This window comes from Pipistrellus hanaki, assembly GCF_964339955.1.
Source record: "Pipistrellus hanaki genome assembly, chromosome: 8".
NCBI classification, from domain to species: domain Eukaryota; kingdom Metazoa; phylum Chordata; class Mammalia; order Chiroptera; family Vespertilionidae; genus Pipistrellus; species Pipistrellus hanaki.
Window position 1 is genome coordinate 64,253,428 of NC_140510.1, and position 12,417 is coordinate 64,265,844.

Sequence of the window (12,417 nt, forward strand, 5' to 3'; positions counted from 1 at the left end):
GGCCTGCAGGAGTTCCACAGGATTCGCCTTGTCCCCTTCATTTCTGCACTCTGGTCTGACCTGTTGTGTTTTTCTGGATTATTCCAGCTATGACAATGTGAACTGGGGCTGAATGTTGATCTGGATCTTATCTGACCAAATTGAGGACACTTCAGCACATGTGGCTTTCTCAAGAGAATTAGACTCCTCTTCACTAACCCGAGGCTCGTTTAAAATACAGGGAGAATCAGAATGAATTCCTGTTTCTCTAACATCAATCTTTCATCCTGTTTGGGCAGACCTTTAGGAGGATCCAAAATTTAATTCACTAAAAAATTCAATGAATCTTTCATTAAGCTAAGAGCAGCTAAGAGCATTTCAAGGCATCTGCCCAGTAGGTGTTCAATCCTTATTAATTAACAGTGATGAGCCAAGCGTACTGATTCTCATTGACATCTCTCAGGAACATTGCTCTTTGGTTCACTTTCTCTCTTTTGTCCTTACTGAAGATTTCCTTGAATTCTGTCCTTCTGTTATCTAAGAGAAAACTTTGTACTGAGCTTCTCTTATATACAGCACTGGAAAAATATTACCTTCTGATGACAGATAAATCAAAATCTCTGGCTACTGATTTAAGTTATGTATTTTTTTTTTTTTTAGCACTTTTCAATTCCAAGGAGATTTACAAGGATTAACCAGTTAATCTTTTGATTTGCAGTAGCATTAACCCCAGTTTATAGAAGCTATAAATGCTCCAGGTCTCGGTAGATAAGGGTCTGCTCTGGCATTTCCAGACCTGCCTATTTCCCCATCTCACACTCTTGGCCAGTTTTCTCGGATGTCCTCAGAAGGTGTGGCTATTGCTGTCTTGAAGTGCTTGGATCTCCAGGGAGGGGATTTCCTTGTAGGAAGAGGTTAATAGAAATATCTCCTTTGCTAACCCCATAGGGCTATTGTGAGGATCAAAGGAACAGTGCAGTTAACAATACTTACTAAATTGTCCATTGCTATTTAGCTATACCTTGCATTAGGGAAGATAATTCAGGAAAGGAAGGTCCTTCTTAGACTCTATCCAAAAGGATTTAGTTATTAAAATACCAGAAATATTCTTGCTACATCACATATTCTGCTCTAAGAGAAGACCCTTACTACAAATTATAGTAAAGCATAAGTTTTGAAGATCAAATATAAAGTGTTCTGGGGCAGGGCGGGTAAGGTGGAATTAGAAGTATCTGAAAGAAAGAAAAAAAGGAAGTATTTGAGTAATCAGGCAGTAGCTGAAGAACCTGCATTTAGGCTAAGATTCCCCTGAAATGTTTTCTCTTCTTACTCTGTGATACATAGCTTTTGGGGTTAGACTCAAGAAATAGCCACAAAGGAGAATTTTGGAGTTGCTGTATATGAAATAGCTGCTCATGGGTATTGTTCTCTATCATTCCAATAGAACTTGTACATTCATTTTCCTTATGACCTAGACATAGTAACTGTATAATCCAAGTTGTGTGTGCATGTGCATGCCTAGTGTGTCTGCGTTTTGTGTGTATTTGGCTTTGCATACCACTTCACATTATCCCTATCCCTTGAACTGAGGTGCAGTCAATAAATTCCCCCATGGCTGCTGGGGAGCCCTACAGACATGGGAGGGGCAGCTGCTCTGAGAGTGGGGTATGAGAAGTTCTCAGAGAACTTGCATTAGTTTCAGGTTCACTTTGCAGAGTTCTGGCTGCTGGTTTCTCCTAATGAAGTCCCTGCCTTCTTGGATTCCTGGTCTACGCCTGCCTTGAACTCTGAGGTTCCTCAGCTCTTGCTACTATATCTCCCGATTTCCTGCTTCTTCCAACTTCTGGTAACTGCTTACTTCTCCTACATTCTTTCATGTGCATGGTGTCTGATCTGCTGTGCTTTCTTTTTATCTAGATTGCTTAAAATTGCAAAGTAGTGCATATTTTTACCTATAACATAAACTTTAAAAAATAAAATGGCATTGCATTATGCACATTTTGCAAGTTTCTTTTTCCTCTTACAACCTTCACTTTTCTCTTGCCTGATATGTCCCAAGCACTCTATACTTCTTTTTTTTTTTTTAATTAATTTATTTTCCAGTTACAGCTGACATACACTATGATAGTAGTTTCAGGTCTACTGAAACTACTATCATAGTGATTAGGCATTTATATCCCTTACAAGCTCATCTCTGCCCTCCTCCCCCCCATAAGTCTAGTACCTATGTGAAATACTTCTTAAACAAATGTAGGTGGAGGGGGCAGGGGAGATAAACAATCTAAGGAGCTTGAAAAGGAATCATCAGAGATGAAGGAAGAGGACAGGCCTTGAGTGGGATCGCCACAGTCAGGGACGAGATTGGTGAAGAGTTTCCAAAGCTCCAATCTGCTGAGAGGTAGGGCTCAGGGAGGACTGAAATATTGCCATTTCCTGACCTTCAGGAGGCTGTGGAAATGGAGAGTTAGGTGTCAGTGAGTTGAAGGAAACACCAAGGAGAGTGCCTGAGTGGCTATTGGGTTAAATAATTAGAAATGAGCTTTATTTGGATTATGGGGGGTAATCTTATCACTGCTTCACTTGACCAAATCTATCAGACTGTTCTGGTCTATGGCAGTGTCATTGGTTCGCCACACATCCAGCATCATTAGCATCACCTGAGACTCCGTTAGAAGTTCAAACTCTCGGGGTTAGCCAGGCACTCTGCACTAGAAACTCCAGCAGTGATGTTTTAACGTGGCTTATGGGTGATTTAGACATATTCTGAAGGTTGAGAGCCACTGGCCTGTGGCATAATTTTGAGAAAAATTAGCACCATTGAGGTCTGAAGTGTGACCCTCTGAGGGTCCTAAAGCTAGGAGCCCAGACTCTTGAGCAGAGAGCAGGAGAAAGGAAGCACTGCCCCGAGCCTGACATGTAGAGGGCCTCAGCTTTCATCTGTGCAGATGGAAATATGAGCTGGGCAGCCTTATTCCTCCACGGAGTGTCACATCTTTTGTTGTGACATTAAACATTACCTAAGGACATGCTCTGCTTTAATGGAATGTGATTTCACTACTTTTATTAAAGGCTTACAATTCCCTAGTTCCATTTTTCTGTCCTTCACATGCTATCTGATATTTTTATCTTTGGTATGCCACATGGGTGTTACTTGAAAAGCTTGAGACACTGGTATATGTTTCCCTTGATATCACTGCAGGTTAATAAAAACATTTGTTGTTGTTTTTTGTCCTACCAGGTCTGTGAGCTGGATATTATCTTTAATTTTGAAAAGGCTTATTTTATCCTGGATGAATTTATAATAGGTGGGGAAATTCAGGAAACTTCCAAGAAATCTGCTGTCAAAGCCATTGAAGATTCTGATATGTTACAGGAGGTCAGTACTCAGTTTCTCATGCAATGGGAAAAGATGATGATGATGATTATAATAGTGGAGGTGGTGATGGTGGTGGTGGTGGTGGTGGTAGTTATGATGGTGATGGTGGTAATGATGGTAGTAGTGGTTGTGGTGGTGGTAGTAGTTGTGGTGGTGGTGGTAATTATGATAAATATTAGCCAACACTTACTAAGTGTTTACTCTGTGTTGAGTACAGTTTCCAAGCAACTTACATGTATTAACTTATTTAATTATCGCAGCAACTCTAAGAAGTAGGTAGTATTGTTGCCCTCATTTGAAAGGTGAGTAAACTGGGGCACAGAGAGGTTAAGTGACCTGCTGAATGTCACACAGCTACTAAGTGTGGAATAGGCATTTGAATCTAGGCACTTGAGCTCCAGAGTCTTCGCTCTTCATGTTGGATCTTTTCAATGAGGATACCTCCCTATCAAAAAGCTATCAAACACTTGGTGATATTCCTTATAAGAATAATTTTATGAGGGGGTATAAAAACTTTCATTAAAGTATCTATGCTGCCCCAGAAAGGAGAATAGCAGCCCATTGTTATCTCATTTGCCAGGGCTATTAGAGCTTTATTCTTGAAGAGGGCATTTATCATTTTAATTAAAGTTTCTTACACCTCCTCGGGAGGCTGTGTATGGGCTTGGATTTACATAAATTAATTGGGAATACTGAGGCTTGCTTGCCAAGGTATAAAAGGGCCCTGAAGCATCCATTTGTTTGTGCTCCTGACTCTGTGGTGCTCATATAAAGTAGAGTGGGGCTTTGCTTTTCGATGTAGTCCAGATTGGGATAAAGGAACTTACCTCCATGAGTCCCTTCAGTTTTCCAGGAACACTGTGAAAAATAGCGCATCCCCCCACTGGCCTTTGACCTCTTAAATGAGATAATCCAACACAGCTCTGCCGCCTCTGGGTACTTCTTCCCACAGCATCCATTTGTCTTGCCATCTTTCTATTTTCATAACAGCAGGTCAAGAGATTCCAGAGTGTTACAAAGTACTAGTATCTTTGAAAAATTGGCATTAAAGCCATTCTTCCTGCTGTTTTAAAGGAATAAACTGATTAAGTTAATAAAACAACGTGAGGAATGATTTCCCAGCAACTGTGTTTGCACTGTCTTTGAGCTGATTACTTGTTCCTGTCCATCTAGGGCACCAGTCCTTGGATACTGAGAAAGATGTCTGTTTGAGTTTGTCTGTGCCGGGTAGGAGGCCGATGTAATTATTGCCCGAGGTGTTCTCACCTCAAAAAATGCACATAAACTTTCAGCTGTTTACTTGACTCCCTCCAAATGCTATGGAAAGGGAATTTTACAAGATACTTGAGAAATCAGTGGTTTGGAAATTCCACAGAACAACCTTTCTTTCACTATGCCAAGAGGTTGTTTATAATTCTATCCCAGGGCTCTTACTGTGGAGTCTCCTTGTAGGAGAAACAGACTTGCCTGGTTGGTGTGGCTCAGTGGAGGTCAGGGTTTGATTCCCTTATGCCTGGGTTGTGGGCTCCATCTCCGGTAGGGGGTGTGCAGGAGGCAGCCGATCAATTATTCTCTTTCATCATGGATATTTCTCTCTCTTCCTCTCTTTTCCTCTCTCTGAAGTCAATAAAAGTATATATATTTTTTAAATATAGGAGAAACAGACTTTAAATGGGGTCTTTTGGCACTTACATAATTAAAATTTCTTGAATTGGTGACAAGACACACCTAGGATATTTTGAACACCCCTGATCCCCTACCCCCTAGGAAAATTTTTTAAAGAGCTTGCAGTATATCTAGTATTTCTAGTTCCATTTAAATCTGGAAGCAAGTATTTCAAGAGAGAGCCCTTTCACAATTTTAAACACTAATTGGTAGTTCGTGTCCCCTGTGATTGAGTGGAAGGTCCTGATGAGTAGGTCTCTGGGGCCCTGTGACCCCCTAGTGAGCTGGCAATGCCACGACTGCCCTATAAATCTCATTGATTTAACAGCACCTGCCAAATCAAAACAACATTATCGGTATTCTGATACAGGCTAAGTCAATGAACATTTGGGAAGCTGGTTAAAAAATTGACTTTGTATATCTGGTTTGCTTTGTAAGTTCAGTCAGAGAAGTTTAAATGAGTGCACACAGTAATATAATCACATAAAGAAAAAAAATTACTGCTTTTTTTTTTGTCCTTGGGACTTAAACACATATTTGAAGTTACTAAAGATTAAGGGAGTAACCTTAAGATTAAAGTAATAACATTGCTTTCACTTTAACCCAATTGAAAACCTGCACGTAGCCCCTGGAACTTTCTCTGGACTCCCCATATATACAGTCTTAACTCTCCAAATGCTGAAATTATTCTGAGTATACAAGGGCAAGATATTGATAATGTGGAAGTGAATGAACAGTTTAATTGGTAGGGGATGGCTTTAGGCAGTATCTTATTTTGAAGGTAACAACTAAGAATTGCAGATGACAGGTGCAAAGTGATTAGAAGGAAAAAGAAACTCAGAAAGAAGATAGTGATCTTGAATTGTAGAGATTGCAATTCCTGAGATTACCAATTTGGGCAACAAACATGTTTTGACCGAAGAATAAGAAAGCAAGTTTAGAAGGGAGTCTGTTCCTACAAGCTCAAGACAATACCAACCTCATACATTATTGGGTCATGTAACTTGAGTAGCAGCATGGCTCAGGAAGGGCAACCAGGCAGTCTTAGCAGACTGAATTCACCAGTGCCTGTAAGTAGGGGCCAATGAATGGTGGAGTCAGCAAGGTGACAACTCCCGGGTATCTTAACTGCAAAGAAGAAGTAGCCAGACAATAAATACATTATAGAGGGTGTCGGGCACTTAATGACTGGAAACCATACACTCTTGCTCTGGACTTTGCGATAGTTGTCATCTTTTAAAAATAAGCCAGTCAGTGAAAGGAAAATACCACATGATCTCACTCATTTGTGGAATATAAAGAACCTTATAACTTGATGAACAAAAGTAAATACAGAGGCAAAGAAGCATCCAACAGACTATCAAACTACAGGGGGAAAGCTGGGAAGGGTTGGGGGGGGAGGGGGGAGGTAAGAGAACAACCGAAGGACTTATATGCATGCATATAAGCATAACTAATGAATACAAGACACTGGAAGTGGGGATGAGGGGGGTGTAGGGGAGGCTAGGGGAAGGTCAATGGGGAAAAATAGGATATGTATTACTATTTGTAATACTTTATTTTTATTTTTTTAAATATATTTTTTATTGATTTTTTACAGAGAGGAAGGGAGAGAGAGAGAGAGAGAGAGACAGAGAGAGAGAGAGAGAGAGAGCTAGAAATGTCGATGAGAGAGAAACATCGACCAGCTGCCTCTTGCACACCCCCTACCGGGGATGTGCTCGCAACCAATGTACATGCCCTTGACCAGAATCGAACCCGGGACCTTTCAGTCCACAGACCGATGCTCTACCACTGAGCCAAACCGGTTTCGGCTATTTGTAATACTTTAAACATTAAAATAACATTTAAAAAAATTTGCAATCTTCTGTCATTCCCCCCCCCCCCTCCATTTTCAAAATCTTTATACTCAATTTTGTATTTGTAACTTTGCATTCCTTTATAAGTGGTGCCACGAAATAAGCATGGGCCCCTGGTCAATGCGACACCCTTGCTAACTGTGAAGACATGGGCAGCATCTATAAAAGGACATAGAGGGCAGAGGTCTTGGGGTGTCAGCTCTTATTGGTTAATGTTCACCTTTAAGGTGTAATAGCCTGAGACCACAGGATTTTCAGAAGAGGAACACTGGCGTTCTAAATAGAGCTGGTGAAAACCAGTTGAAACACACCTAATTTGTAACCCTAGTATCCTCTGAACAATCTGGCTTGGCCTTGGTCTTGGCTTTCATCTGTTTGGCCCATACTGGTTGATTGTCTTCCTGGCAGGGTCAAGTGAACCACGTGTCCTGGGGTTCAGGCTTAAGAATGCGTTGAGCGTCACATATTGAGCTGTTAAAGGCAAGGGTGTTACCTAAGTCTCCCCCCATGATCAATCTTGTTGATTTAACCCAGAACCCACTGTGTTGCACACATAGATATTATAGGAAGGAGTGCAAGAGAAAAGTCCATCCAATCGTGCATGGTAAGGGCTTGCGTCATCACCATACCTTCGAACTCTGCTTGTCATTGTAAAGCCACTCAAACATTTAAAAAGTCTGGACAGAAATCATGGCCTTGTAGCATGTCACAAACCTGGTAACTGTTGAGGAAGATGAAGAAACCTAATTTATACTTTGGAGGAAAGCCTCCTCAAGATACAAGGCAGGAAATCTTAAGACTTATGATTGTGTATTCATTATATCTTGGCAATAAGTGTAAGGAAGATGTTCTGTACAATATCTGCAACAGTAAATATGTTCCACAAATAGAATTCGATATCTCTCATACATGTGCCTGGCGTAGTCCTCATGATCATTTTAGCAGGCACACTCCTCTGAAGTCAATAGTGATATCTTGTAGCTGTTGCTTTAGTGTTGCTCTTGCCTGATGTTCAGTCTGTGATCCTGCTTAGCTTCTCCTCAGTTGATCTTTAGTTAGTTCGAGCCCTATGGGTGCGTATACAAATGGCACTCAACTTCGAACCATCCTTCTTGATCAGAATGCAGAGATTTAAGTTCACACGAACTTTTCAACACTACCTTTCAGTAAAGGCAAAGGAATACGGGAAAGATTTCACAGTCTGCTACAGGATGCGGCTCAAGGGAAGCTGTTCTAACTCGCTGTTCTCTTGCAGACCTTGGAAGAGTACATGAACAAGCCGACGTTTTGACTGGGCACCTTCTTGAAGTCGCTGAGCGCTGCATGCTCTGGCCTTGCAAAGAAGCAACGCCTCGCCTCCGGTCATTGGACAGAGCCTCCTGCACCACGCCAAAAATAACTTAAAAGGGATCTTTTGTTAACTAGCAAAATTTGAAGTTGTTTGACATATTTATCATTATTACACTGCCTGTATCATACTGTATATGAATACTTATTGTAGCTCTGGATGTTCACCTAACAGCCACATGACTCCATAGACTGAACATTTGTTCGTAATGTGCTAACTCCATGTAATTTTCTAAGCTAATTTAAATACATTTATGGTAGTACTTTTTTTTTGCTGCATTTGGTCCTCTACTGACAGGCTGAGTACTGTAATGTAATAATCTGTGCTTTAGAATGTGAAGTAGCAATACTTTTTCTAAAGATTTAGCTTTTGAAATTGTCTGATTGATAATTTAAAATTATGTTAATAGTTCAGAGTTCATATGTAATGCTAGACATTTTTAAAATATATATGATTTTATTGATTTTAGAGAGAGAAGAGGGAGAGGAGAGAGTGAGAAACACTGATGGACTGCCTCCTGCACAGCCCCCACAGTGGATCGAGTCCCCGACCTGGACCTTGAGCCTCCAACTGGGGCATGTGATCTAACTGGAAATAAAAATGGCAACGTTTCGGAGCACAGGACAATGCCCAACAAACTGAGCCATACCGGCCAGGGCAGTGCTGACATTTTAAATACACTTGATAATAATGAAATTTCAGTCCAGATACAATGTATCTGCTTTTACTGTCCTGAATTTATTTATTTTTCGGGGTTGGAATGAAGGAAAAGAACCAAAGATAGTATAAGAACCAAAGATAGCTGTATTTTTGAGGCCTTGGAAGCTACTCTCTTGGCTGAGGTTTTAATTTTATCTTTTAATTTAATGTGAGGGATAATATAATGAGGTCATGTTTTCTATAAACTCTATATATTGATTAAGGTTTTTAGACACCTGGAGATATAGTGTCTATGACTTATTTCCCTTATTATAAAAATAGTATAATAGAGGTAAATAACAATAGTAATAATTGTTATTATTATTGCTATTTTAATTATCTTTATGTTATAAAGCACTCGTAGTTGCTGAAGAGATTTTGTTTTAACTATGTTTTAAGGTATTTTTAAAATATTTGAAGACTTATGTTTATTAGGTGTACTTAGAGCATTTAATACAGGGTGGGAAAAGTAGGTTTACAGTTGTTCATATGGAAAATGATACAATTATCTATAATAATAAAAGCATAATATGCTAATTAGGTCGGAAGGCTGAGCAGCAGAACGACCTTCCGGACGACCTTCCAGATAAAGCCGGGGCTGCCAGAGCCGAGGTAGCCCCTGGGGTTGCAAGGGCCGAGCCCCTCTAGTTAATAAATGATAATAAAGTAATAAACTCTGTTTCTCATCTTCACAACTGTAACCCTACTCTTGCCCCACCCTGTGTTATTGCTGTATGGGAGATGCGTTTTCTCCTCTTTTCTTTCCTCACCCTGAAGAAAATATTTGCTGCTGACCATTATTATTGTGAATATGTCACTTTCATGCTACCTGGAATGAAAGTTCTATAAAACCAGGTAGTGAATGTGATCAGACCTTGTATGGAAATAGCTCGCAATGCTTTTATCCTAGTGCCCACTTCTGATGTCTTACCTGTGCATTTTCAATGTTAGTGCTGAGATCTGATATCATTCACACTGCAGTGGGTAGGAAGTGCTTTTTCTAAGAGTGTGCCTGCTATTGGATCTTCTAGGAGATCCAATAGACCTTTAGAGACCAGGAGGGGAAAATGTTCTCATTGGGTAATCTTGGCAGAGATGTTTAGGGAAGAATGGCAAGGCAGCAGTGAAGAAGGAAAAATGGACCAGTTTCTCAATATAACTATCATTAAATGGAAATAATGCAGATTAGCATATAAAGTAATTATTGGGCTTTTCATATCTAACATTTCCTTGATTAATCATGTAATTACAATGATGGTATCAAATAGAAGTTTATCATTTCTTATCACTTTGTTTACCTAAGTTCTTCAGTTTGTGGTTTAGCTTTCATTGTTGTTATATGGTGGAACCCTATTTAAAAAAAAAAAAAAAAAGTTTTGTAAAGATGGACTTTGAACCTCATTTTTACATACATGGACAAAGTAGGGCCACTGCCCAGAATTTCTGTTTCATATTAAAATAGAGATTAGAGACTTCCTAGCTATAGATGGGGCTCCTCGGGCTTTATGTCAGCATCACACATAGAAAATGAACATAACAATATGGCACGCTGGGGTAAAGCTGAGGGGTTTTGGAGGCATTTTATGTGAGCCTTGGTGAAAATAATCATTGTTTTCTTTGTAATGTACAATTATAATAAAACTACCAAGTGAAAGAAAATATAATAAATATTAAATTTTATAAAACTTCCAAATAAAATGTTTTTTTTTTTTTTTTAATTTTAAGTGAGGAACATGAGTGTGCTTTAAGGAATAAATTTTTAAAAATTCAGATTTTATGCTTGACATGAAAATTCCATGTCAAATCCCTTTAATAGGACATCTTCATTTTCTTGGTGCTTATCATCAAGGAGAAACTCCACAAGTAGATGATAGCAAATGAGGGAAGAGTATTTACTGCTTTGTTCCTGTTGACTTCTTTCTTACCATTACCCACATTTTTATAATCTCATCACTTTACCCATAGTTAATGAAGCAGATCATTCTTTAAAACTAGTAACCCCTTTTATTTCATTAACTTATGTAAGGTTAGGATTTATTGTGATAAAACAAGTTAAATTTTAATTTATTCAAACTATTGTTTTTTTCTATACCAAATTTCCTAAAATAATGGTAAAGCTTTTCTTCAAACATACATAGATGTTCTTCTGAGCCTGTAATTCTTCTTTAGAATTCACATGTTAATTCCCATGAAACATCACTGGTGAACTGTTTAACTTTACTTTTTTGGGAAATGTTAATACATTTTTTTCCCCCCACATAGTTCCCACAATTTTGGATTAAATTCAGTCAGATGCTCTGGAGTGTAAGTAAAAGCAAGCCAATGACTATCAATAACTTGCAAAAAGAGGGTCATTAAAAGTTTTTTCAATTTCTATTTAAAGACAATGTACTTTGGTATTAAACAATCATAATCTATTTTGTCAAGTAAAGTAAAAAACAGGACTGTAACAGTAGGGCTGTATTAGATTCACCTTTTGGTAGTACGACTGTTATCAGTGGAAGTGGAATTCTTGGGGTGCCGTGAGGGAAAGAATTTCCTGAGGCCCCCACAGAAGAATGGGATTTTGTGGAAAGCTTTATTGATGATGTAATATTAAAGGGACTTCCAAGGTCCCATCTCTGTCCATCTCATCATGGACAAAGTCCAAACTTGTGTTCAGTAGGGCCAGAATTAAGGTCATTGCCCAGAATTTCTGTTCCATATTAGAACACAGTCCAGTCCAGTCCAGCATCCTGTGTGTGGAGTCAGCATGGCCATGGGCCATGTGGCTAATAAGGCTACATGGCTATGGAGAGAGAACTGGCGCATACAGGGGTGAATATGGGTCATGGAGCAAGAAAGAGCAAGAGCAAACAAGAGGAACAAGAGCATGAAAACTCATTTGGGGATTTTAATCAGAAAATTTCTTCAAACTAACCAATTAACTCAAAATTTTGCATACTTGTAATGGGGTTTAGTCCCTAGCCAACCCATTGTTCCCTAGGCTAAACAGACAGGCAAACACCTTCCCTGTATCACCCAACTTCACCCATCTTCCCCTTTGTTCAATCCTCCCCACCACAGTGGTCTGCAGGGAATAGACCCATGGTTTTTTAAGGAGTGTGAAGCTGCCCAGATGGCCATGCTTATAATGTCTGGCCTCTCCTTTGCTCTCTTTCCTTTATTAATATTAACTAGCTAATTTCAAGGAAACATTATTTTATGTAGAATTTAGGCCTACAGATGAACTTTTTATTTTTGTTAAATTCTTTGTGAGTAAACTCAGATAGTCACTAAATCTCAAGGTTTCCACCTAGCATTTGTGCTATCAGTACTAACTTATGCAGTGTTTCCATCATAACTTAATTGTTTCAAAGTGTTAATTTACTATTTTGTCAACTAGCTTGTTTTGCTACTTTACAGAATAGATAAGGTTTTAAACATTTCTCCTTAGGCTAGTTCATAACAAAGATAGATTAATCAGAGATGATACATTTATGATTTAACTG

At 39.2% G+C, this 12,417-nt stretch overlaps 1 protein-coding gene across 1 annotated transcript in view; it reads left to right on the top strand.

Annotated features, from left to right (window-relative positions):
* AP1S3 (adaptor related protein complex 1 subunit sigma 3) overlaps positions 1-10,641 on the top strand; it is a 53,592-nt gene extending 42,951 nt beyond the window's left edge. Inside the window, exons 4-5 of the mRNA XM_084892632.1 lie at positions 3,218-3,355; positions 8,135-10,641. Of these exons, the coding sequence (XP_084748758.1) occupies positions 3,218-3,355; positions 8,135-8,170 (174 nt within the window). The 3' untranslated portion in view covers positions 8,171-10,641. The remainder of the gene's footprint in view (positions 1-3,217; positions 3,356-8,134) is intronic.
* Positions 10,642-12,417: the final 1,776 nt, after the last annotated feature.